This window comes from Littorina saxatilis, linkage group LG5, assembly GCF_037325665.1.
Source record: "Littorina saxatilis isolate snail1 linkage group LG5, US_GU_Lsax_2.0, whole genome shotgun sequence".
Lineage (NCBI taxonomy): Eukaryota > Metazoa > Mollusca > Gastropoda > Littorinimorpha > Littorinidae > Littorina > Littorina saxatilis.
This window is the reverse complement of record NC_090249.1, coordinates 60148392-60173989: the sequence shown is the minus strand read 5'-3', so window position 1 is coordinate 60173989 and position 25598 is coordinate 60148392. Positions and strand designations below refer to the sequence as shown.

At 39.8% G+C, this 25598-nt stretch overlaps 2 protein-coding genes across 3 annotated transcripts; one reads left to right on the top strand and one right to left on the bottom strand.

Moving 5' to 3' along the window:
- Window positions 1-8924: 8924 nt before the first annotated feature.
- On the bottom strand, window positions 8925-19230 carry LOC138967605 (zinc finger Ran-binding domain-containing protein 2-like). 2 transcript variants are annotated; one of them, XM_070340208.1, is made up of 8 exons: window positions 19126-19230; window positions 17025-17077; window positions 15010-15106; window positions 14359-14521; window positions 13384-13539; window positions 12182-12474; window positions 11151-11285; window positions 8925-10662 (listed from the first exon to the last, which is right to left on the bottom strand). In XM_070340208.1, exons 1-8 carry the CDS (start codon window positions 19197-19199, stop codon window positions 10656-10658), a joined length of 978 nt encoding a protein of 325 aa, XP_070196309.1. In that variant the 5' UTR covers window positions 19200-19230; the 3' UTR covers window positions 8925-10655. The 2 variants fall into 2 exon arrangements, with proteins under 2 accessions (XP_070196309.1, XP_070196308.1); XM_070340207.1 differs by having other exon boundaries at window positions 15010-15115; window positions 19126-19229.
- Window positions 19231-19257: 27 nt separating this feature from the next.
- LOC138967606 (acyl-coenzyme A thioesterase 13-like) lies at window positions 19258-24261 on the top strand. The gene is made up of 4 exons (XM_070340209.1): window positions 19258-19423; window positions 19699-19883; window positions 21428-22243; window positions 22731-24261. The coding sequence occupies exons 1-3, from the start codon at window positions 19328-19330 to the stop codon at window positions 21603-21605; spliced, it is 459 nt and encodes a 152-aa protein (XP_070196310.1). The 5' UTR covers window positions 19258-19327; the 3' UTR covers window positions 21606-22243; window positions 22731-24261.
- Window positions 24262-25598: the final 1337 nt, after the last annotated feature.

The window sequence follows — 25598 nt, the reverse complement described above, 5'->3', positions numbered from 1 at the left end:
CTGAGACTAAAATTCAACTCGTTTGGATTAAGTAAAACAGGCATTCTCGTCACCCACCCCCCCTCCCCCCTCCCCCCCCCAAAAAAAAACCCAACAAAACACAAAACACACTTTCACACACCATTTCTTTTCTTTCTTTATTTGGTGTTTAACCTCGTTTTCAACCATTCAAGGTTATATCGCGACGGGATGGTAACATTGTAATGCCTAATGGTGCATACTTACGTAATGAACCATGTATCCATAATCCAATAGTATGATTCAATGCATTGAAGCTCAAAATGACTATTAGTTATCAGGAGTTTTCAGTCAGCATAATTTAACTCTCAAACCTCCAGTGTTCTGTTCCATCTTCACTTCTCTCCATATCATTCAGTCAACAAGTTATAACAAGGAACTTAGTCGATAAATATCGACAGGGGGCCGACAAATGGTTTAAATGGGAAATGTGTGTATATGGGTGTGGGTTTGAAACAAACAAACAAACCAACCCATGTGAACCCCGGGCCGCAGGCCTTCGATGTAGTGATTGAAAAAAAAGGATGTTCTCAAATGGTTCAATTCTCATTTGGTCTGATTCTCAAATGGTACCGGTATACTCCCCCCCCCCCCCTGGCCGCAGGCCTAGGAGTAAAATTTTTATAGACACTGACCTTCTTCCCAGGGGTCATTGACCCAGTTTTAGCTATGAGAGGTGGTTCGCCCAGAGGCTGTAGAGTATACTGGGGCGGTCTCTTTGATGTCTTGAGAGGAAACTTGGCCAGGGTAGTACATGCACCAGAACTGGTGGACACCAAGGACAAACATGAAATCGAAGCAGTTTGCTTTCAGAGAGAACGGTCGTCAGCAACTCAAACTTCTCTGTTTTCTTTTTTTTTTAAATCTGACTTTCTTTGTGGCCCCCTGACTCCGCCCCCCTCCCTCTGTAAGGACCCCCCTCCACAAGGACCGATTTTTGTCAACATTTTAAAGGTCGCTAGAGAGGGGTTCCACTGTATGACCTAACCGCTACTGGCAGACGGCCTCAATCTTCACGCGCAAAGACGAGATTAATAGGTGCTCGGTTTTGGTATTTTGAATTACATTACATTAAACCTTTGTTGGGTTTCATGGTCATGGCAACAGCCATAATAATATTACATGATGTATAATATCATATTTCAGCATATGTGAATTACATGTCATCATACTAAACTGTCATACATTTTTATTCCTACATTATTCTGATTGATCACAACCAAACCTACTATCATTGGACACATCCAAATGCAAGCGCCTGTTCTTGACAATTTCTCTCTGATCTAAATATAAAATCAGTGCAATTTCCTGGGTCGGGCTTTGCCACAGACACTCACGGTTTGGCCTGTAGGTAAAATGTACAATGTATTTTCTGATTTGTGCACAAAAGCTTTTTTTCTTTTTTCTTTTTTTTAACATAACAATGTTTAATGTCACTGTATGTTTAAAAGACCATGGTCATATTTGTAAAAAAAAATGTTAAATTAGAAAATAAATAACATTTTGGTTCATGATTTTTCCTACACCTGTGCTAAAAATAAGAAATAAAAATGTCGGGTATATAAGTCACTCAAATACAGCTAGGTATGAATGGCTCGGTTTGAGTTTGTTGCAGTTGACCCTGCACAATGCGACATATCATGTTTTTGTTGAACAATTTTGACGTCACCCCTCCCATAGGGTGACGTATTTCACAACTTCCTGTGTTACACAAACTCTGTGATGACCAATTTTGACGTCACCCCTCCCATAGGGTGACGGATTTCACAACTTTCTACAGATGAACAATTTTGACGTCACCCCTCCCATAGGGTGACGGATGTCACAACTTCCTGTGTACACAAACTGATGACGTATTTCACAACAAAATGGCGCTGCCCATGGTCAACCTCTAAACTATCCGTATGGAGGTCTCCCTATTGACGTCATCACTTCGTGCGCACCGGGGCTTGGAGGGCAAGAAGCCACCGCGCCGCTTAGCGAAAACATGGCAGCGTGTTGCCGATCGCGAAGTTTCGCTGCGGCGATTCCGTATTTGCGTCGACGATTTGGCTAAATTTCATTCAAGATGGTGAATACTTGTTGCATAATCGGTTGATTGATGTGTGAACAGTTATTGTTCATTGATTCCAAACCTCAACAGCAGTATTAATTTTGCTAATGATTGAAACACCGATTCACTCGCTTTTTGACTGAAATGTGCAGTTTGAAACAAGATTCAACACTGCTTATGTTAATGCCATAGCTTTTTGACTCAAGTGTGTGCCTTAATCAATGCTGTTTAGCATGTCTGTATAGTTTATTGACAAGTGTGTGATTTAAAACAGAAACAAAACTGTTTATGTGGATGCCAAACCTGAAACACAGTATTGATTTGACTTGTGTACAGTATCTGTATGACTTGTGCTGGCTGGCATGAGTGTAGTTCCTTTTTTTGCTTCCTGGCTCAAGTGTGTATAATTCAAAGCATTTTCAAGACTCAACACTATTCCTTATTTGATTTTGAGATCTGATGCCAAGTGTGTGTGTGTACAGTTCTTTTCTTTTTTTTCACTTTTTTGTCAGTTTTTATATGTAAACAGTTACCGTTCATTGATTGGAAACACTAATTCACTCATTGTCAGACATGTGATTTTTGACTGAAGTGTGCAATTTGAAACAGATTCAACACTGCATATGTTGATGCCATAGCTTTTTGACTGAAGTGTGCAATTTGAAACAGATTCAACACTGCTTATGTTGATGCCATAGCTTTTTGACTCCAAGTGTGTGCCTTAATCAGTGCTGGTTAGCATGTCTGTACAGTTTATGCTTTTTTTTTTATTGAAGCATGTGATTTTAGTAAGAACTAATAAATACATTGTTGTTGCAGTAACGTTTTTGTTCTTAAGACTTTTTTTTTAAGCTTGCGTGTGTCTTATCTGAGACATTTCTTAATTGTGAAGAATCTGGTGAGTGATTGTCAGAATGAGTGTGTATCTGTGTAATGGCTCCTTTGTTTAGTCAACAAAGTTAATATGTTGAGCCCAGCTGTCCTAAACGGAAAAATATGTGTCTGGTTTGTCTCAAAACAGTAACGTTTCACAAAATTGAACAAAACTGTTGAAAACACACCTACTGGAGCTAACAAAGGCAGAGATTAGGTACAAATCAAAAGTAATGTGTTAAATATCACACTCACACCAGCTTCACATTCACAGAGTGACAGCTTGGTAAAAATTAAAATACATATATAATGTGTTCAACGCTTTATTTAACTGAACTGTCATTGTCAACATATATATAAAAATTAAAAACAAAAAACACGTAACACTGAATTCAGGGAAATTTTTAGTTACTGTATTCAGCAGCACTAAAGTAAAAAGAAATAGAAAAAATAAAAAAGAAGAACAAAAAACACACACACACATTACACATTTACAGGTTCACAATAAATGTTCTAAGGTAATATCAAAGTAAGCACTAAAGCAGACACCAGACTTGATCCCAAAAAGGAAAAAAGAATCGCTTCTCCAAACATAAACATACAAAGTTAGAAATACCATTTCTCGAATAACAATGAAATGAAAACTCACACACACTGAAGCAGAAATAATAGGTAATCTAAAACTAAAGAGCTTCACACATAAACATACAAAGTTAGAAATAGAACTACAAGTTCTTGAATAATAACAAAATGAAAACTCATGCACACACACTGAAGCAGAAATTATATGTAATCTGAAACTAAAGAGCTTCGGTCAATTTCTCCAAGTATCGCACTTTAGCAACGTCACTCAATGATGTAATGTACTTCTCTTTTGGCTGGTCGACCGTTTTTATTCCTGATTTTGATATTATTCAATTAAAACACTCTCGAATCATCGAGCGGCGCACTGACGCTACTAGCCGTTCCGCTTCTTGCCCTCCAACCCATTTCTGCGTATCACGTGACACCGCTCCGAAGTACGCAAAAGGGAGACCTCCATAGAATGGGGGCGTCCTCGCCCCCATAAATACTGTAGTGTGATGAAATGGGACGCGGAAAAATAGATTACTCCAGCGGAATTCGTAAGTTGTGTCCACGGAAATCAGCGGTAAAGTCCCACCCCTGACAAGTGGAACCCCCCTTTTAAGACCCCCCCCCCCCCCCCCCCAATTTGACTCCCTCCATTTTAGGACCTTGTTTTCTCAGACTTTGTGTTCACAACCTCTGTAAAACTACCCCTATCTTTAAGACTCCCTCCTTTTTAAGACCTATTTTCTCAGATTTGTGGAGGTCTTACAAAGGGGGTTCTACTGTAAACATCTGTCGAGTCACCTTGACCGCCGAGTGACAATCGCAGCCTTCATCCGGCTCACGCTATGCAATTTCAAGCTTAGGGCAGTGGGGTTGCGGGGGCAGTCAGTGGGGTTGCGGGGGGCAGTGGCGAATGAAAGCAAACACGGGGACTGTGCGTACGTGTGAGTGTGTCCGGATGTTCCATCAACACCGAGTTCATTGTGTCAAAGGGGATATAACCAGAGACCGTAGAGTGCTGATATATGTAACTCCCACTTTGTTCGTAGCGCATCCTGTCTGACGAGGTGTCTAAGCCCTCTCAGCTGGACGGGTTGGGGTTGGATTTCTGTATAAACATGCAGTGCCTAAAGTAAAGGAATTAGGAGACAGGAACTGATGCGGAAATTTAGATTTTGCCGAGTCTACCATGACAATGTTGTACAGGGCCGGACTAGGCTAAGAGGAGGAGGGGGGGGTTGCCAGCGGGGTCAAGGGGCAGAGCCCCTTGTGGGGGTCAGGGGGCTTCAAGCTGATGGGTAGGTCATATTCTGAGATAGGAAAATGGTCGCTCCTTGCATGAAACGGCATAAAATAAACAATAATAAAAAATGTTTTAAATAAGTGAGGTACATGTTTAGGCCAGGGGGGGGGGGGGGGGGGTGCGCAACCCCCATAACCCCCCCCCCCCCCCCCGGTAGTCCGGCCCTGTTGTATTGTAACCCCCCCCCCCCCCATATGCCTCATCCCCAGAAATCAGATGCCTAGCCTGTTATTTCTTTGTTGTCAGTTTCTGTTTTGTAAGCCCCCTTCAAATTATTTTGTCAGCAACAGTAGAAAAGCACACACACACACAAAGGCCACATTTGTCAGAAATCTAAACAAAAGCAAAGCACCAACAAACACATACAACATATATGTGCAGATTCATTATGCTGCAAGGATTCAGATGTTGGACAACTAATTGCACGGCTGAGAGAACTTTCATTCAAATCAGTATATTTTTGAATTTTTAATGACCAAAGTCATAAATTAATTTTTAAGCCTCCAAGCTGAAATGCAATACCAAAGTCCAGCCTTTGTCGAAGATTGCTTGACCAAAATTTCAATCAATTTGACTGAAAAATAAGGGTGTGACAGTGCCGCCTCAACTTTTACAAAAAGCTGGATATGACGTCATCAAAGACATTTATCCAAAAAATGAAAAAAAGGTCCGAGGATATCATACCCAGGAACTCTCATGTCAAATTTCATAAAGATCGGTCCAGTAGTTCACTCTGAATCGCTCTACACACACACACACGCACAGACAGACAGACAGACACACACTGACATACACCACGACCCTCGTCTCGATTCCCCTCTATGTTAAAACATTTAGTCAAAACTTGACTAAATGTAAAAAGGGTGAGTGACAATTAAAAGAAAAATCGAGCTTATTCGAATTCAGAAGCTGGAAACTGGCTGCAAAAAAAGAAAGGAAGTAGCTGAGGAATATGGAATGTGTGTGTAAGGGAGGGGGGCGTGCGTGTGTGTGAGTGTGTGCAGAAAAAAGCAAGGAGGCTCGAAGAACAACAGCCAACAGGTGAAAGATTAATGGGAATATATCTCACATCAAACGCAATGTGTGGACACGGAAATAAGAACGAAAAGTGAAGAAAAGTTCGGTTATATTGAATTTCTGAAGGAACAAGGAGGGAAATTCAATATAACCGAGAATGGCCTATATTGAAGTTCCGGCTATATTTGAAGGTCTTCCCGGGTCCCATGCCACTTCAATATAGCCGGTGTAACACGAAATTTGTACTCCACAAAAAATGTACTCCGGAGTAAATATTTTGTACGGAATTCTTACTCCGAGTACACTTTTCGTACAAGAAAAGAACTCCCCAAGGCACAAAAAAAATTACTCCCTCCACGAAATCTTTACTCCCCATTTTTTTTACTTCCAGTAAAAATCTCGTACGCAAAAATGGGATGCGGGCGAAGGGATAATGCCAATAAGTGATCTCGCGCACACGAATGTCGCGCTACCCTCCTTCCACCACCAAGACTAACAGGGAACAAGGGAGTAAAAATTTCGTACACCTGGCATGGGAAGTTAAATTGCTCGTGTTGGGGTGAAGTAATTTATTCGTTATTTATTCGTCAGGGGAGTAATATTTTTGTACGAAATGTTTACTCGGAACTCACCTGTCTTGGGGAGTAATTTTCTCGTGCAATGGTGGAGTGCTTTTTTCATAAAGGGAGTAACTTTTTCGTACGAAATGAATCTCGTGGGAGTAATTTTCTCGTGTTACACCGAGTTTCACTGCATTTGATTGTGTGTATTGCAAACAGGGATGCAAAAAGGTGTGATTTAAGTGCAGTGAGCGTATGTGTGTGTGTGCCAGAGAGAGAGAGAGAGAGAGGACATTTTATTGAGTAAACACAAGGTTCATTTCAGAGAGAGAGAGAGAAAGAGAGAAACAAAGATTCAAGTCTGACAACTAAGCTGTTGGACACACAAACACACACTTTTGTTGAACAAATTCTATTTATTTTAAGACGCAATAACTGCTATTCTGCTAGCACATGTACTGAATCAAGCAACACACAAAGGAAGCCAGTATTTTCATGCGGGTGGTTAATCTGAACAGGAAAACCTCGGCAGATGCAGATAGCACTAGCAAAAGCTGTCAAATTCAAGCTTTATTTCATTATGGCTAAATATACGCATATAATCGAATGCAACTTAATACTGATCCGTGTCTTTTGTTTTCTGATTTCCTTTAAATAAACATGAAGACTGGCTGTAAATAAGTGTAATCTCATCGCCAAATCACACATACAATTATAACTTATGTAGTTTAAACTGTTGTCATGGCAGGAGAAATCTAAATTGAAAGTCATCAGTGATTACTGTCTGCCAGAAGTACTGCATTAACCCTTACACTGGTGCAATTCTGTAACACATGTTACATAGCCACTGGTGAATTAACAGAGAGAAAAATAAAGAAAAACTGTCATAATAGGTTTTCGCATCCATGGGAGGTAATCCGAACCGACCAAACAGACCGAGCCAGTAGCGCGACATATGTTGTGACAACCAGGTGACAGTGTACGTAAAGTAGCGCAACATATGTTGTGACAACCAGGTGACAGTATACGTAAAGTAGCGCGACAACCAGCCAAAGGGTTAAATAGAAATGCTCTGTACATGTATTCCATAATTTAAAAGTAGGAATTAAACCATCCTCATTATGCAGGTATTATTTCTACACTAAATGGAAAAATGTTATCCTGGAATCTTCATATGAATAAAGTGGCATTTTATTATCTTATTTTTAACGAGCACTGCCAAATACTGTATCGCTGACACTTGACTTAGTCACGATGCAAGTTTCCTTCTGAAACAAGAAGAGGGACAGAAACCAGAAATGTTTGGTTATTCAAAAGTTTTACTAAGGTTTTCCTGATCAGTGAATACAAACATATGGGTAACTACCATACTTACCTTTCCTCAGGCCTGAAAGTCTATAAAACCTAATTCCATTATGAAAAAATAATAATCACAAAGTTTTGTTTTGACCAGAACTGTATAAAGAGCCAATCACACACAGGTAAGCAAGAGTAACTTCAAATGGAAAGTTGAAAATGTTCTGCTTTGCCTGGTATTAAAATATAACTTAAATAATATGCAGTGACCCAGATGGACGCTTAAGGGAAATTTCTGTCAGGAACTTTATGCGCTGCGGAAGAGCTGTATTCCTTAAAAGGCAAGGCGAGATCGGCATGCTTACATCTTGCTTCATCACCAAGGATTGCAACTCCCCCACAGCACATAAAAACCGACAGATTTATTTTCTAACATAGTCTATTGCAGCTGATGCTACCTGATACACACCTTTCTTGCCTCTTCTATAACAGAACAATGATCATGTGATGAAATATGTCCTGTTATTTCAAGTCTATTACATAGTCAATTCTCCTTATTGTCTCCAAGAGAAAGCAAATATCAATGATAAGTTTATGTTCAAGGAAACCACAAGAAAATTAGAAATCAATAGTTTAACTGTTCTGCACACTACCACTGCAGTACGGAACGGATGTGTCAATTGAGTTTCTGTGCTATTTAACACTGGTTAAAAACAAAAGTCTCAGGTTTGTGTAAAAGTCTCAAGTGAACTGAAATTTTATTCGAGCTATCACTGCAGATTAAACTTTTCCGTTATTATTTACCTGAAAGGCTCTTCATTACCTGGTCAAAACAACTTTGCATACACCAACACATGGCTAAAACCCAAAAAGTGTAACATTGTTATTTGTAAACACTCGTTTTGTTCTTAATCCAAATAACATGAAAATGGCTATTTAAAAACAAACTGCATGGGGAACAAACTAGGTTTGGCAATATCCAGGTTTAGCCCTGTATGTGAGTTTTGTTGTCAAACTGAATGAATATCCAAATGTTGACTCTTCTTTCAGTGTGTTGTGACACTTCCACAAGGCTGTATCTGGAGTATGCCCAGAGTTTTTGCCACTTACATCATATCACTTAAGGATGTGAAGTTTATGGTTCATAAATGTTACTACTGACCATGAATTAATTAAAAGTACAGATACATTCAATCTTCCAGACACATGGGGGAAGCATCCAGTTGGAGCATTCTTTTCACTGATTCACAGAGAAACCAGTTGCATGCAAAAAGCTTATTTGAGATCATGTATAACTAAACTCAGAAAAAAACACACATGTACACAAATTTTGAGATTATAGATGAAACTTTCCCAAAACAAACAAACTTACTCAGAAATCACCTGAACAACTTCCAAACAGTTGAAATAAGCCTGAAGAAATACTATCTAGGGCAACAGAGCAAAATAATTTAACAGTAACATGTAAAAGCTAAACTGGGGAAAAGCATGGAAAGAAATCTGAGCATGACATAATAAACAAAGAGTAGCTGAACAAGAAACAATCTCAATGTTAACATTTCACATGAAAACGTTTAAATCATGACATCAATTATGTACAATTTCAACCTTCGTTGTCTGCGTGTTCTCATTAAATCTTTCAATCATTCAGTCCCTTGCAAATTTATCCAACACTAAACTAATAAAATGTTGTCATCACAATGCATGCATGCCTCATATAAATAACTTAGTTTCCAGTGCAAACAGATGAATGTGATAGCAACTACAGGATTCAATGAAACCACCAGAACGGGTAAGTAAATGTCAATACCATTTCAAAATTTAGTGATGCCAAAATGAGCAATTAGACAACTACAAAACGACCCTGTCAAAAAAATTGTCTATTCATCTTCAGTTGAATTCTAAACTTGCACTATCAGTCTATGTGTTGACAGTTTCATCTCTCATCTAAAAATAAAACTTTTTTGAAGTGGCTTTTGTGTGTACAATGTGTTGTGTGTACAATGTGTTGTGTGTACAATGTGTTGTGTATAAACTTAACCCCCCTTTTAAGACACACACCCCCCCCCCCCCCCCAATTTAAGACTCCCTCCTTTTACAGGACCTTGTTTTCTCTGACTTTTTGTTCATAACCTCTGTTAAATTACCCCATATTAAGACTCACTCCTTTTTAAGACCCAATTTTCTCAGATTTGTGGAGGTGTTAAAAAGGGGGTTTCACTGTACAACGTTTGGTGTGTAGTGTTTATATCCACAACGTTTGGTGTGTAGGGTTTATATCCAAGCAGCAATTGTGTGTGAAGGTATGCATGGCACATTGCCTGAAATCAGACGATGCTGTCTGTTAATACAGAGCACCCCCCCTCCCCCACCCCAACTGCTCCCACAAATGGAACTCATGCTCTTGCGCCCAACATGGACTATTATGAATTTACGCCCAGCAGATGGACTGATTGCTTCACTCATTTTTGTTTCTACCAAAAACTGTAAGTTCCTCAGAAGTAGCTCCTTCCTTGCTACTGGAACATGTAAGCTGTTTCAAACTGACAAAGGAACCTCAACCGCTAACAGTTGACAAGAAAGCTATGACTTGCATCCACCTGACTGGTCAGGTGAAGTTAAAATAAAGCAGGATGACAGCCCAGTTTTGACTGTCAAAACACTTTTACCCTCTGTTATCAACACTCAAAGTTCAGACTGCAATGATGATCTGAATCATGAGTGAGGTTACACCAACTGTCCTTCCTTCCTTCCTTCCCCATACAAATCTGAACAGATTGCCAAGCTAAAAACTCGTTTTACGCAAGAAAACATCTCAGCTGCATTTGAAGCAGTCAAAGTTCAAACTAATTTCCTTGAGTTTCAAAGCTGGCTGCTGGGATCAGCACTCCTTTCCACTCAGATGTATAAGTCAAAATGTGCTGATGGTAGTTAAGTCTTCTCTGCTTGTGTCACTCTGCCCTCAGTGTCTGCAACAGTCAGGTAAAACACAGGAAAGCAGGTGTTAAAACACTATCTTTACAGAGAAGCAGGTGCTATAACACTATCTTTACAGGAAAGCAGGTGTTAAAACACTATCTTTACAGAGAAGCAGGTGCTATAACACTATCTTTACAGGGAAGCAGGTGTTAAAACACACTCTCTGCAGGGCAGCAGGTGTTAAAACAGTATATTTACAGAGGAAGAAAAGAGACAAGTCAACTGTTCCTACACAGTTAAAACACATGTACAACAAAGAAAGGAAAATGCGAACCTAACATTTTATGAAGAGTTACTTCCCCCCATCCCCTTGTGGTTAAATTTATCAAGACAATCCAAAACCTCACAGCTTTTTACAACTCATGTTCAATATTTTCTCATAGAGATGTGTTTCAAACAAGAAGAACCTAGCTGAGAAAAATAACCATGAGCTCATTTCAAAAGTGCTGTGTCTGCAACATAAATGGCAGCTTCAAACCTCGACCGCTTGTCCCCTGGCTTGCTGGATCGGGATCGGGAATCGGACCTAGAACGGGAGCGACTGCGTGAACTGGACCGACTGCTGTGCCTGCGTTTCCTGTTCGACCCCGATCGTCCACGGCTGCCTGGCGACCTGTTGACATGGCAACCCCTTACTTTTTGAGCAAAAGAAATCAACTTACAATACATTGGTAAAGTGGTGCAAGTATGACAAAAGAAACACCCACTTCTCTTTTCTTCTACTCAGACGCACAAGAAAATGGTCTAACATCTTATTTAAGTTCATGTAACTGTTGTGTATCCCTTTTCTTCCACTCAGAAGCACAAGAAAATGGTCTAACATCTTATTTAAGTTCATGTTACTGTTGTGTTCAGAGAAACGTTCATATAAGTATACAGGTGTAATGATATGCTAAATAGCTGATGCTGACACATGCAACTTACGACCCCACCCTCTTTCTCTCACATTGTTGCACATGCTGAACCGTACTCGCGACTCATTTTCTTGTTCACACATTTCCACACACTCACACACAAATACTTGACAAGAAACACACATGTATATGTATAGACCACACACATCGTTTCACGATGCTAGCAGGGATACGTACCTTACCAGTATTTTACCCAACCCTAATGACAGTTCATACTTACCAAAGTAGACATCCCCTGGGCCTACCTTCCTGATGCATAAAGGGAGCTAATAAATAAACACTTCCCTCTTCTGCATTGCCACACAGAACACAACCAGACAGATTTGGCTAAAAAAAATATTTAAAAAAGTTTCACACCACAACATTGTTTGGTGGTAAAAACTGAAAGTCTAATCATATTTCAATTTCTTTTCATGTTTCTCATTTGTGGCACTGATCATCAAAATTTCCTCTCCCTACAAAAACCAAAAGTCTTCTCAAGCATTTTTGTATGTTTTCCCTTTTTTCCAGATCCACAAGCAGACCAGTAAACCAACACACAGTATAAGCTGATATTGACCTTGGATCAACCTTGCGCGCTAGGTTACCCTGTTACCTTGACCTAGATTTTGAGTTCTTCTTGCTGCTCTTGGTTCTTGACGACCTAGAACTGGAACGAGAGCCAGATCTAGAGCGTGACTTGGAACGGGAACTTGAACCAGACGAAGGCGACGATGATGAAGAGCTTCCAGATCGGGAGGACCTTGAAGACCTTGACCTTGACCTAGAACGAGATCTCTTCTTTGGGACTGTCTTGTCATCGGTTTTACGCAGATCTGTTTTGGTTGTTTCTACGTCGCTGTCGTCCAGAGCATACTTTGACAGGTCCACATCCTCATCATCCTCTTCCTAGAAAAACATAAGATTGATAGATTCAGAAGAAATCGTACGAAATAATATAACAATGACATCTTCTGAAGACGGAGTACGCCTGCCTATTATGCAAGGTGATTAAAGGATAAGGATAAGAATAAGATTCGTACAGTCCTGTGAGGTTACCCTCATGGAAATTGGGGCTGCTTTCTGCCTGGTAAAAGCCAGCTGCCATACAGTAGACGGCGCTACCCATTTTTTTCTCTCCTGCATGCGTGTATTCCTGTTTCCGAGCCCTGAGACTTTTGCTGTGAACTTGGGTTCTTTATCATGCGCATGTGTGCACACAGGGGTGTTCAGACACCGAGGAGAGTCTGCACAAAGTTGACTCTGGGAAATAAATCCCTTGCCGAACGTGGAGATCGAACCCACGCAGATAGCGACAACTGGTTTTGAAGCCAGCACCGCTACCGACTGAGCTATTTCCCCGCCCCAGTTGTCAGTTGTACACATAAATGTATCTGTTTGGAAGGCAAGAGTAATGGATATGCTCAACATCAACAACAACATATTAAACTGACAGATTCAGAAGAAAATGTAACGAGAAGCTAAATTCCTGTTAAATGAGAAAGCTTCCTGGTCCTCAGTATATTTAAAAAAAAATGCAAATCAAACATTTACATGATACCCAAATCAAAGCACACGCATACACTCTCGCACAAGAATAAAATGAATAGACAAGAGAAATATGGATGAAAACAAAAATAAGTACAGAGAGAGGAATGTTCCTGAATATATTTTGATGCTGTATAACTATAAGTATCTGAAAATACTGCCCTTTTTAATTTTATCTGGGCATTCACAGTCCCACAAAAAAGAATTAAAAGGAGGATGAGGTCAAACTGCCTGAAACGACATCGTCTTGCAAAATAATGCTGAACTTACGTCCTCTGAATCCAGTTGATACTTGGAGACGTCACCTCCATCCTCGTCATCGTCTTCATCATCATCAACATCAGGGGCAGCGTCCTGCTTTGCTGCAGGTGGTGTGTGCTGTTCTTCAGATGACTTGGACCGTCTCGTCTTCTTCTTGCGACCAAACTGGAGCAAAACTTTTGGTCTTAACTGTCTTATGGTTTAAACAATTTAATCAGAAAATTACAGGTAACAATGTCGCATACAATCAATTTAACAAATGAAGCACAAGCAAAAGCTTATACAAATGCTCTAAAAAAGCAATATAATATCTGATTAATTGTCTTATTAAGACAATTGCACACAAAAAACCTAACCACTATAAAAAATAACAGCTTCAGGTGAGTTAACTAGGTAACAATGAATGAAAAAAGACAAATACAAAGTAAATATAGTACTCATCATAACATCTCTCCCCCTCCCCATAAATCAGGAAGAAAAAGATAAATATTACAAAGAAAACGTACAAGAAAACAAAGAAAAGAATTTAAACAAAAGTAGGTCAAAAATCACTTTAAAACCACAATGTATTGATTGAACTTTGGAATTTCCTTATTTGAGCCACGTGACGTCAGAGTCTTAAACTCATATCTAGACGGCTAGCCGAGACAACAAAAGATTGCATGTGTGTGTGCGCTCATTCGTAAAACATTAAAAAGAGTTCTAACTAAAATTAATCGATACTGTTATTTGTATTGTTTAACCCGTTAAAAACAAAAAGGAAGAGATCTTGACAGTAGCTGTTCATCTCGACAGTTAGCGCGGCCTCGTAGGAACACTGTCTCGATCTGTGTCAAGTTGGACATTTATAAGTTTACCTCTTGTGCTCCTTCATTATTACATACATTCCATGCTTTGTATTTATGTAAATGACTAAACACTGTTTAAACCAAGTGTCATACTTTGGTCAAAAATACAAATATTTATACTGAACCACATGCTCACCTCATCATATTCATCATCTGAGTCTTCTCGCTTTACGTACTCCACCTTCTCGTCTCGCTCCATGTAGCCGCCACCAAAGCCAGTTCTCTGCTCAATTTTGCCGTACTTTGGAGCGTTGCACATGTTGCAGCTCATGCGACGTGCCCAGTTCACATTGCCACAGCTGCAACAGGAGATATTACTTTACATAACACACAACACAACATGCAGTTTCACTTTTTTGTTGTTGAATACGCAGACACAACTCCCGTCATAAAAAGTGAGATACTCTGTAAAAACTAAAATTGCGACAAACGAAGCTAGATTGCATAAACATTAAAACTGGTTCCTGTTCATACTACAACCGCATTGGTTTAGTTTGAATCATTAAACCTCCCCCAAAATTGGCGTATGGTTGCCTAAATGGCGGGGTAAAAACGGTCATACACATAAAATCCCACTTGTGCAAACAGCACAAGTGTACGTGGGAGTTTCAGCCCTCGAACGCAGAAGAAAAAAATCATAAATCCTGATAGTGTTATCTTTGGCTTGGAATTGCCTCCCAATAAGTGTGCAGGGTAGCTGTTTAAAGTCAAACAGTGTATGCAGTCTTTTATTAATACAACAATATGCTGGGACTAAAATTTGTTAGGTGGAATTTTAGACACATACCTTTTACACTGCCAGTCGTCTGCACTGAACAGGCCTTTGCTTTTCTCCGCCATCGCCTTCCCAATCTCTGTGCCACCTTTCTTGAAGACTGTACCATCTTTACGATCTGACATAAATAATGTCATCCATGACAAAGCGGTGTAATTTGTAAACTGAGCAGGAAGATTAGGAAAGTATTTCAGTGAAAGGCATGAGTTGTTAGAATGTCAGAAAGAGAAAACAAGTCGCGTAAGGCGAAATTACTACATTTAGTCAAGCTGTTGAACTCACGGAATGAAACTGAACGCACTGTATTTTTTTCACCAAGACAGTACAGCTTCGTCAATCCCCGCGAGAAGGAAATCGCTCACCTCCCACGTGCAAAACGCAGTGATATGCACACGCCAGAATAGTGCGGTAGCGTATTGTGCTAAGCAGGAAAGCGCGCTTTTCTGTATTCGTGTTGACTTTCTGAGCTTGTTTTGAATACAACCTATCATATCTAAATGTTTTTGGAATCAGGAAACGATAAAGAATAAGATGAAATCATTTTTGGATCGATTTCTTAAATTTTAATCGCAAGACTAATTAATCTATTTTCGTTAATTGTGATTACATTTTAAGAGTAAACATGACATATGTATATATTTTTTAGATTCAGAATGTCATGAAGAATACGATGCAATCAATTTTAAATCTGTTTGCGAAAAATCGATTTTAATGACAACTTTAATGAGCAAACTCATTAATTAATTTGTAAGCCTCCAAGCTGAAATGCAATACCAAAGTCCGGGCGTCGTCGAAGATTACTTGACCAAAATTTCAACCAATTTGGTTTAAAAATGAGAGCGTTACAGTGCCGCCTCAACTTTCACGAAAAGCCGGATATGACGTCATCAGACATTTATCGAAAAAATGAAAAAAACGTCTGGGGATATCATACCCAGGAACTCTCATGAAAAATTTCATACAGATCGGTCGAGTAGTTTAGTCTGAATCGCTCTACACATACACACAGACAGACAGACACACACACATACACCACGACCCTCGTCTCGATTCCCCCCTCTACGTTAAAACATTTCGTCAAAACTTGACTAAATGTAAAAAAGGATGTCAGAAAGAGGGAGGAAGGGATAGATGAATGGAAGGGGGAGGGGGGGGGGTGGAATTGTGCTTTACTAACTATGTTATTATATATCATGGCACAAAATATCAATGACATCTAACAGTAATACTCTCAATAACTCTGTAAATATGCTTGCATTCTGTGTGCCAATAATTCACAAGACAGATTAAAGTACCAAATCCATGGTTGAACGTATAATATACGTGTGTTCTAACAATAACAATGAATAAGAGTAATTCAAGTAAAACGTGAAAAGAGTCAAGTGGTCGTGATAAAAAATGAGGATAAAGGTTGTAAATAATCTGACGTTGTAACCCAAAGCTATCTAATTTATGCTGCGGTTTGATCTAGTTGAGACGGGCGCAGTGGCGTGGTGGTAAGACATCAGCCTCCTAATCGGGAGGTCGTGAGTTCGAATCCCGGTCGCTGCCGCCTGATGGGTTAAGAGTGGAGATTTTTTCGATCTCCCAGGTCAACTTATGTGCAGACCTGCTAGTGACTAAACCCCTTTTGTGTGTACACCCAAGCGCAAGACCAAGTGCGCACGGAAAAGATCCTGTAATCCATGTCAGAGTTCGGTGGGTAAAAGAAACACAAAAATACCCAGCATGCCTCCCCCGAAATCGGCGTATGCTGCCTGAATATGTCGGGGTAAAAACGGTCATACACATAAAAATCCACTCGTGCCAGAAACATGAGTGAACGTGGGAGTCTAAGCCCATGAACGAAGAAGAAGAAGAAGAATCTATCTGTGCTGCTTCACTGTTACACAGGTTTGACTACAGTGGCATCCCCCTTTAAGACCTCCAAAATTCAACTGTGTAACAATCAATACAAGTCATGCATCAAATTGAATGCAAGTCATTTATTTCCGTGTTGATAAAACATTATGAAACAAAACAATGACCTTTGCCACATTTGTTGCACTCTGAGCGCCTTGCAAAGTTGACGTTCCCACACCTGTAACAAAAATATGTCATATTACAAGTCGCATAAGTGAAATCAATACATTGTCTTTCTTTATTTATTTGGTGTTTAACGTCGTTTTCAACCAATCAATACATTGTCAATCTGAGAGCCTTATATAATGAAAATGAATGTACTGCATTTTTTTCACCAAGACTAATAAATCATATAGGTTGACCGAAAACCCTGACACAGCGCTGACAGTGACACATTGTTTTGGTAACATGAGCCATGCAAACGAACCCAATTTGCAATTGCATGAAACAGATTTTCTTGATTGTCGAGCTTGTTTTCAATCCAAACACAGCATACGTATATATATATATTTTTGGATTAAGTAGAAGATAAAGAACACAATGCGATCATTTGTAAATCTGGAAGTGAAAAATTGATTCAAATCACAACTTTAATGAACAAAATGATTAATCAGAGTCCGAGCTGAAATGCAATCCCTTTGTCCGGACTGAGTCAAAGGTTGTTTGACCAAAGTTTCAATCAATTTGACATCAAACTGTGGTTGCATAGTGCGGCCTCCACTTTTGTAAAAAGCCAGATAAGACATCAAAGACATTTATCAAAAATATGGAAAAAACACACAAATCTGGGGATATTATCTGAAGAACTGATCACATGCACACTGATCACAAATGTCATAAACATCTGGCAGATCGGTTTTTTTTTAAGAATTGCTTTGCACGCACACACATACATACACCACCACCATCGTCTTGGTTCCCAGTCTATTTGAAAACATTTAGTCAAAACTAAACTACGACTGTAAAAAGCAGCTAAAAGTAAAACAGTTCTTTTTAATTGTAATTTCCTTTGGTGGTGCTACCTGGGGCATTATAATCTACGTTGCAAGATAACGACTTGTGCAACATTTGAGCCTGTAAGGCGGTGATTCTAGATTGGCACTCTTCAACAGGAGCCTGTTTTTTACATTTAGTCAAGTTTTGACTAAATGTTTTAACATAGAGGGGGAATCGAGACGAGGGTCATGGTATATATGTGTGTGTCACTGTGTGTGTCTGTCTGTGCGTGTGTGTGTGTAGAGCAATTCAGACTAAACTACTGGACCGATCTTTATGAAATTTGACATGAGAGTTTCTTGGAATGATATCCCCGGACGTTTTTTTCATTTTTTCGATAAATACCTTTGATGACGTCATATCCGGCTTTTTGTAAAAGTTGAGGCGGCACTGTCACACTCACACCCTCATTTTTCAATCAAATTGATTGAAATTTTGGCCAAGCAATCTTTGACGAAGGCCGGACTTTGGTATTGCATTTCAGCTTGGTGGCTTAAAAACTAATGAATGAGTTTGGTCATTAAAAATCGGAAACTTGTAATTAAAATTATTTTTTTATTAAAAGATCCAAAAACAATTTCATGTTATTCTTCGTCATTTTCTGATTCCAAAAACATATACATATGTTATATTTGGATTACAAACAAGCTCTGAAAATTAAAAATATGAAAATTATGATTAAAATTAATTTTCCGAAATCGATTTAAAAACAATTTCATCTTACTCCTTGTCGGTCCCTGATTCCAAAAACATATAGATATGATATGTTTGGATTAAAAACAAACTCAGTAAGCTAAACATACAGAAAAGCGTGTTATCCTGCTCAGCGCGACCACTACCGCACTATTCTGCATCAGTGCATGGCTTGTCGATTTCACTGCCTTTGCCACGAGCGGTGGACTGACGAAACTACGAGTATTATATATATGTGGTCTTGGTGAAAAAAGCAGTGCGTTCAGATTCATTCTGTGAGTTCGACAGCTTGACTAAATGTTGTTATTTCGCCTTACGCGACTTGTTATCAAATGATTTGATCTGAAAAACAAGATCTGAAAACTGATCACCACGTCCAACTCTGATTTTGTGTGTCACTGTCACAGAGTAGAGGACCGTTTTACTTTTATCCGTCTGCTCGCAAACGCTACCTTAATGAACTATTAGCACAAATGCCAAAAGTGACCCCTTTCTTGGCCTCAGTCTTCACTGAAACTGAAATAGCAGTGAGCATACTTTGGGTCAGAACAGATCCAATCGCCCTCATTTGGCTTGAAACGAGTTGAAGCCGACATCTTGGACACCTCCATCTTATAATAGTTGGACTGGAAATTGGACGAAGACCTGACAATAGTTTTTGGAGTTACATCCCTTGCTTCGCCCTTGCAGCTTGTACGCTGTTACTTTTGACAGGCCTCCTCGTACGAACTGTGTAATAATGGCACAGAGAGCTGCACGTGCTTTACAGTTAATGAAAGAATTTGCCGCCAGCAGGCTAACACAGGGTCGTTTTGACACTGCTGCTTTATCAAAGGTTAGATGTGCTAAGGCGTGTCGTCTGCTAGATTACATCCAACATTGTACACTAGCTTGCCACATGACATTGTCCTGGAAAAAATGGACAAAAAGGCATCAGAATATATTTCAATTAAAAGTATAGATTTGGAATTCAGGTGACAAATTAAGTATGAAATAATGAAATGTAAAGCTCTACACATGCAAGACGTGCAAGCAGTTGAAGTATACTTAAATTATAGAACCTAATTTGTTTTCAGTGCATTTAATAACACACATTGGGTATTCTTGCAGGCCAAGATCGTGGATGGTTCTGAGGGTCATGTAGTCTGCGAGATTCCAGTCTCCACAGAAGTGCTGAATGGCGCAGGTGCACTCCATGGCGGCGCCATAGCAACCATCGTGGACAGTGTCTCCACCTGGGCTGTGGTGTCCGTGGGCAACAATGTTCCTGGTGTTAGCATCGAGCTCAGCGTCTCGTTAGTCACTTTTCTCATTCTGTATCCTTATACAGGGTGACACAAAAAAAACAGATCCCACCAAAAGTTTAATATTTTCTGAAATAATCAGCCGATTCTTTTATTTTTTCAGGTGAGCCAAGCTGAAATGATGTTCTAACAGCCCACCAAGTTTGAGCTTCAAGATGTCATGGACAACGGAGCATAAGACATTTATAGTCGAGGCCTATTTTCGCCGGCGAACAGATTTGCTCGGGCTGCGCACAACAGACTCTCTGACTGAATCAATATTCCTCGGTGTCCTTGCTGATTTAGGGATAAGTTCAGAGACCATGGGACTGTCAATAACCTCAATAGTAAAAACCCTAACAGGGGATCCCACTCTGGTCGACCTAAATCAGCAAGGACACCGAGGAATATTGATTCAGTCAGAGAGTCTGTTGTGCGCAGCCCGAGCAAATCTGTTCGCCGGCGAAAATAGGCCTCGACTATAAATGTCTTATGCTCCGTTGTCCATGACATCTTGAAGCTCAAACTTGGTGGGCTGTTAGAACATCATTTCAGCTTGGCTCACCTGAAAAAATAAAAGAATCGGCTGATTATTTCAGAAAATATTAAACTTTTGGTGGGATCTGTTTTTTTCGTGTCACCCTGTATATAAACAGGGGGGTGCCAAAGTAGTCGATCATTATCCACTAACAAATAGGCTGACATTGACAATGTTCCAAAATTCTTAATAAAAAAACAAGAAAAGTAACCATGCAACAATAATGGTCATTTATGACCGTGGTTGCTAAACGGAAGAAGAAGTAGGTATGTTATAGGAACATTTAATTGTGACAAAACAAAACGTTACGGTCACATTATCCACTGTAACGGTATCCAGGTTTCCCAATTGCTTCGTTTCCGGCCGATTGATGTGGAGCACGTGATGCGCACAAAAAATATTGGCGGTCTAGAAGTGTCGTCTGCGCAATGATCGCGGCGGCATTCTTGACCGCCAAGGATGACTGCGCACGTTGTGAGACGTCATTCGTTAGACCTCAATTGAACATCCCCTGCTGTTAACCCACTCCTTCAGAGTTGGGCACAAAGACGGTATTGGCCTTTGGCAGATCCTAGGTAGCCTGGTCTCCGCTGCAATCGTTAGAATGTTAAATGGTTAACATTTTAAATGTAAACAGTCTATCTTAATCTTTCTTGTTGTTATCAGCATGGACTGTCGCAGTTTGTGGCAAAACCTGCTTTGTCACAAAAATCCAACGCCCAGCTCTGCCATTCCCTTCTACTCCTAGTGTAACTATTCCAAAGCAGTTAATTTTAATTAATACAAGAATAGCCGAATAATAAAATGGCAGAGCGAGAGTAAACTGATTCATATGCATTCATAGTCTTTGTTAATATATGCTTTTACTGATTGAGTGAATTTGTGTGTGTGTGCTGTCCTTGTATGGATACAGATTTCTTTTGTTTTCAACTTTGTTCATCTCACCCACAGTCATTTTGTTGTTTAGATTGAGTGAACATCTCGTTACATTTTAAGCGACTTGTTTTGACTGTGACAGGTACATCAAGGCAGCTTTTCCAGGCGACACCCTCAAGGCGGAGGCTCGAACATCACACGTGGGCGGCCGCCTGGCCTTTCTCACGGTTGACATCACAAATAAGGACACTGGCGTTTTGCTGGCGCAGGGCAAGCACACAAAGTACATGAGTGTACCTAAGACTCAAGAAAAGTCGTGATATCATTAAAGCAGTTATTGTACAATTGAGCCATTGGTAGACATTGTTGATTGATAATAGGCGAATTCTGGAAATAACTCTGTCGGGTTAGGTTGTGGAAGAGTTGCTTTCCCTTGTATTTCCTTGCTTTTTACATAGAAACACTGAGGCAAGCTACATGTGACATTATAGGCATGCCTCAGTGTTTCTATGGAAACAAGGCAAAGCAACTCTTCCAAACCCATACAAACTTGACAGAGTTATTTTCAAACATGGTCTATTCTTGTGAGCAGCATCAGATCTCTGACTGTGGTACGGCATGTACCTGAAGGGGACTGTTCGTGTTCTCAGCGGTTATGAGAAGCATGTTCAGGAATAGACATACACCGGAAATAACTCTGTGGGTTTGTATGGGTTGTGAAAGAGTGAATGGTCCTGCTTTTGAGCGTAGCAAGCGTTTGACACATGCTCCTTATCCACTTGTTTTTGACACACCCCTTGCTATTGGCTGGCCTATAATGTCATTATGGAAAGTTGGACTCAATAAAAGCAAGAGTGTTCACTCTTTCACAACCCATAAAATCTGACAGAGTGATTTCCGAACATAGGGTATTCAGTATTACTGTATACTGCTATCAGTGTGAGCTATATTAGTGAAGGTCATTTTGTTTGTTTGTTTATTTGTTGCTTAACGTCCAGCCGACTACGCAGAGCCATATCAGGACGAGGAAGGGGGGGATGAAGGGGGCCACTTGTCAAGCGATTCCTGTTTACAAATGCACTAACCCATTACTTGTGTCCCAGCAGGCTTTAGTAAAACTAAATTAATACCTACTGGAAGATTACCAGTTTCCAGTATGTTAAAATAGGCTTAACCTATCTACTGCTGGACTTACATCAGAACACTAACAGATTAAACTATACATGAATCGCGAGACAAGCGGCAAGAGAAGAGATTTTTGGAAAAAATACAGGTGAATGAGCAAGAAGGCAGAAAAAAGAAAAGAATTCATGAAGAAAAAGAGAGCATGACAGGAAAGAGGAACCAAAAATCTACCTAACAGCAAACTAGAAAGCTCCTGCGGTTCCAAAAACAGGAGGGGCCTTTAATTTCATAACCGCAGTGCCCCACTGCGGGAAGTGAAGGTCATGCCATACCTCAAGGCTTTGAAATGATATTTAAATCTTACCTCAATGTGGTGAGAAAAATGCTTGCTCGTGTTATTTGGCACTGCTAACAGTTATGGCAACAAGTTATGTATTTTGATTTGAGACAAAGCATGTTTTTTTAAATTTTAATATATATGTATTTTGTTTGTTTGTTTGTTTATTTGGTGTTTAAAGGCACAGTAAGCCTCCCGTAAACCATCACAGATACGGTCAGGCTTTTACACACAGTACAAACACCCTTTCATTTAAACGCTCACCGATTGAGAACATCCTAGGTGCCCTCCGTAAAGAGCGAACAATTTTCAAAGAATTTATTTTTGCGTGGTTTATCTTACCCCTGAGCCACCGTGAACCCGTGTGATCCAGTTTCCCTTTTTCACAATGTAGTCGTCAGTTAGTCATTTGAATGCGACTCGATGTGAGCTTATCTACAATAGCACGTTTTTATGCACGAAACAAACGGCTGTGGTTCATAAGAACTCTAGCGATGGCTTTTGACTGTCGAAGTTGAGAGGAACGGCGATATGCATAAACCGTCGTCTGCTATGACCCTTGCGTGACCCTGCTTCCGGGCTTTTCTTTTTTAAACTTTCACAACTTCGAATTGTACTGATCTTGTCAGTCTTGATGAAAAAAGAATTCTTTTATGATTAAAGAATGTTTGTGTAACAAGCTGTCAATTTATTATTTAGATTTTAAAAGTTAGGTCTAGCGCAAAACTTGACGCACCACGGTCCAAAAACATTCTGATAATCATCGATCCACGGCTATGGCCAGTTTACATTGATAGAATGAGACCCGAAGGGAAGTAACTCATTTTTGACCTGAGTTCAGGATGGGTCCAAAAAGACAGTGTTCGAGACAATCTGCAAAATTAATTCTTTAAAAATTGCTCGCTCTTTACGTAGGGCACCTAAGATGTTCCCGTTTGGTGAGCGTTCAAATGGAAGGGTGTTTGTACTGTGTGTAAAAGCCTGACAGTATCGGTGATGGTTTACGGGAGGCTTACTGTCCGGGCGTGACTGATTTCCGGTATTGAATATTCACTGATAACAGCCGTCCAGCACCAAAACGAGGCGCCATTGTTGTAGAGGAGCAAGTCCACGAAAATAAATTCTTTGAACATTTCTCACGCTCGACAGAAAGCAGCCAGGATGTTCCCGTTCGGTGAGCGTTCAAATGGAAGTATGCTTGTACTGTATGTAGACGCTCGGGGAGCTCTGTGATGGTTTACGGGAGGCTTACTGTGCCTTTAACGTCGTTTTCAACCGTTCAAGGTTATATCGCGACGGGGAAAGGGGGGGAGATGGGATAGAGCCACTTGTTAATTGTTTCTTGTTCACAAAAGCACTAATAAAAAAATTGCTCCAGGGGCTTGCAACGTAGTACAATATATGACCTTACTGGGAGAATGCAAGTTTCCAGTACAAAGGATGTGAGCGTGTGCACATTGGTGTGTGAGAGGAAAGAACTGTGTATTTTCAAAGGAAATTAAAAGTTAAAGAAATACTTTTCCAAACTGAACGAGTATTTGTATTCTTAGACAACGAGATGCACACATAGACACATATACTCTCTCTCTTTCTCTCTCTCTCTCCTCATTCGCTTGTACCTTGACAAGAAGGACAAAAAATAGAACCTCAACAAAAGCAACATAATTATGCTTGTACAAATTTGTCAGTTTATTTGGCCATAGTTCAAGCACTTGCACTCACCAAGAAAGGTATTTACAACATGTGTCTTTCACTACACTATGGTCCAGTTGCAGCAACAATCACCCATCTAACAACTAAACTCCTTATGCACAACAATCACCCATCTAACAACTAAACTTATGCACAACAATCACCCATCTAACAACTAAACTCCTTATGCACAACAATCACCCATCTAACAACTAAACTCCTTATGCACAACAATCACCCATCTAACAACTAAACTCCTTATGCACAACAATCACCCGTCTAACAACTAAACTCCTTATGCACAACAATCACCCATCTAACAACTAAACTCCTTATGCACAACAATCACCCATCTAACAACTAAACTTCTTATGCACAACAATCACCCATCTAACAACTAAACTCCTTATGCACAACAATCACCCATCTGACAACTAAACTCCTTATGCACAACAATCACCCATCTAACAACTATACTCCTTATGCACAACAATCACCCATCTAACAACTAAACTCCTTATGCACAACAATCACCCATCTAACAACTAAACTCCTTATGCACAACAATCACCCATCTAACAACTAAACTCCTTATGCACAACAATCACCCATCTAACAACTAAACTTCTTATGCACAACAATCACCCATCTAACAACTAAACTCCTTATGCACAACATTCACCCATCTAACAACTAAACTCCTTATGCACAACATTCACCCATCTAACAACTAAACTCCTTATGCACAACAATCACCCATCTAACAACTATACTCCTTATGCACAACAATCACCCATCTAACAACTAAACTCCTTATGCACAACAATCACCCATCTAACAACTAAACTCCTTATGCACAACAATCACCCATCTAACAACTAAACTCCTTATGCACAACAATCACCCATCTAACAACTAAATAAACTCCTTATGCACAACAATCACCCATCTAACAACTAAATAAACTCCTTATGCACAACAATCACCCATCTAACAACTAAACTCCTTATGCACAACATACAAAATCAACATCAAACTTAGATATGATAACAACAAAAAGGTAAATAAATTAAAAACGGGTAAAATATCCTTCCAAGGGTAGTCGACAGTACCACAATGAATGAATCTCAACACATACCTGACTAAGATATGGTAGGAA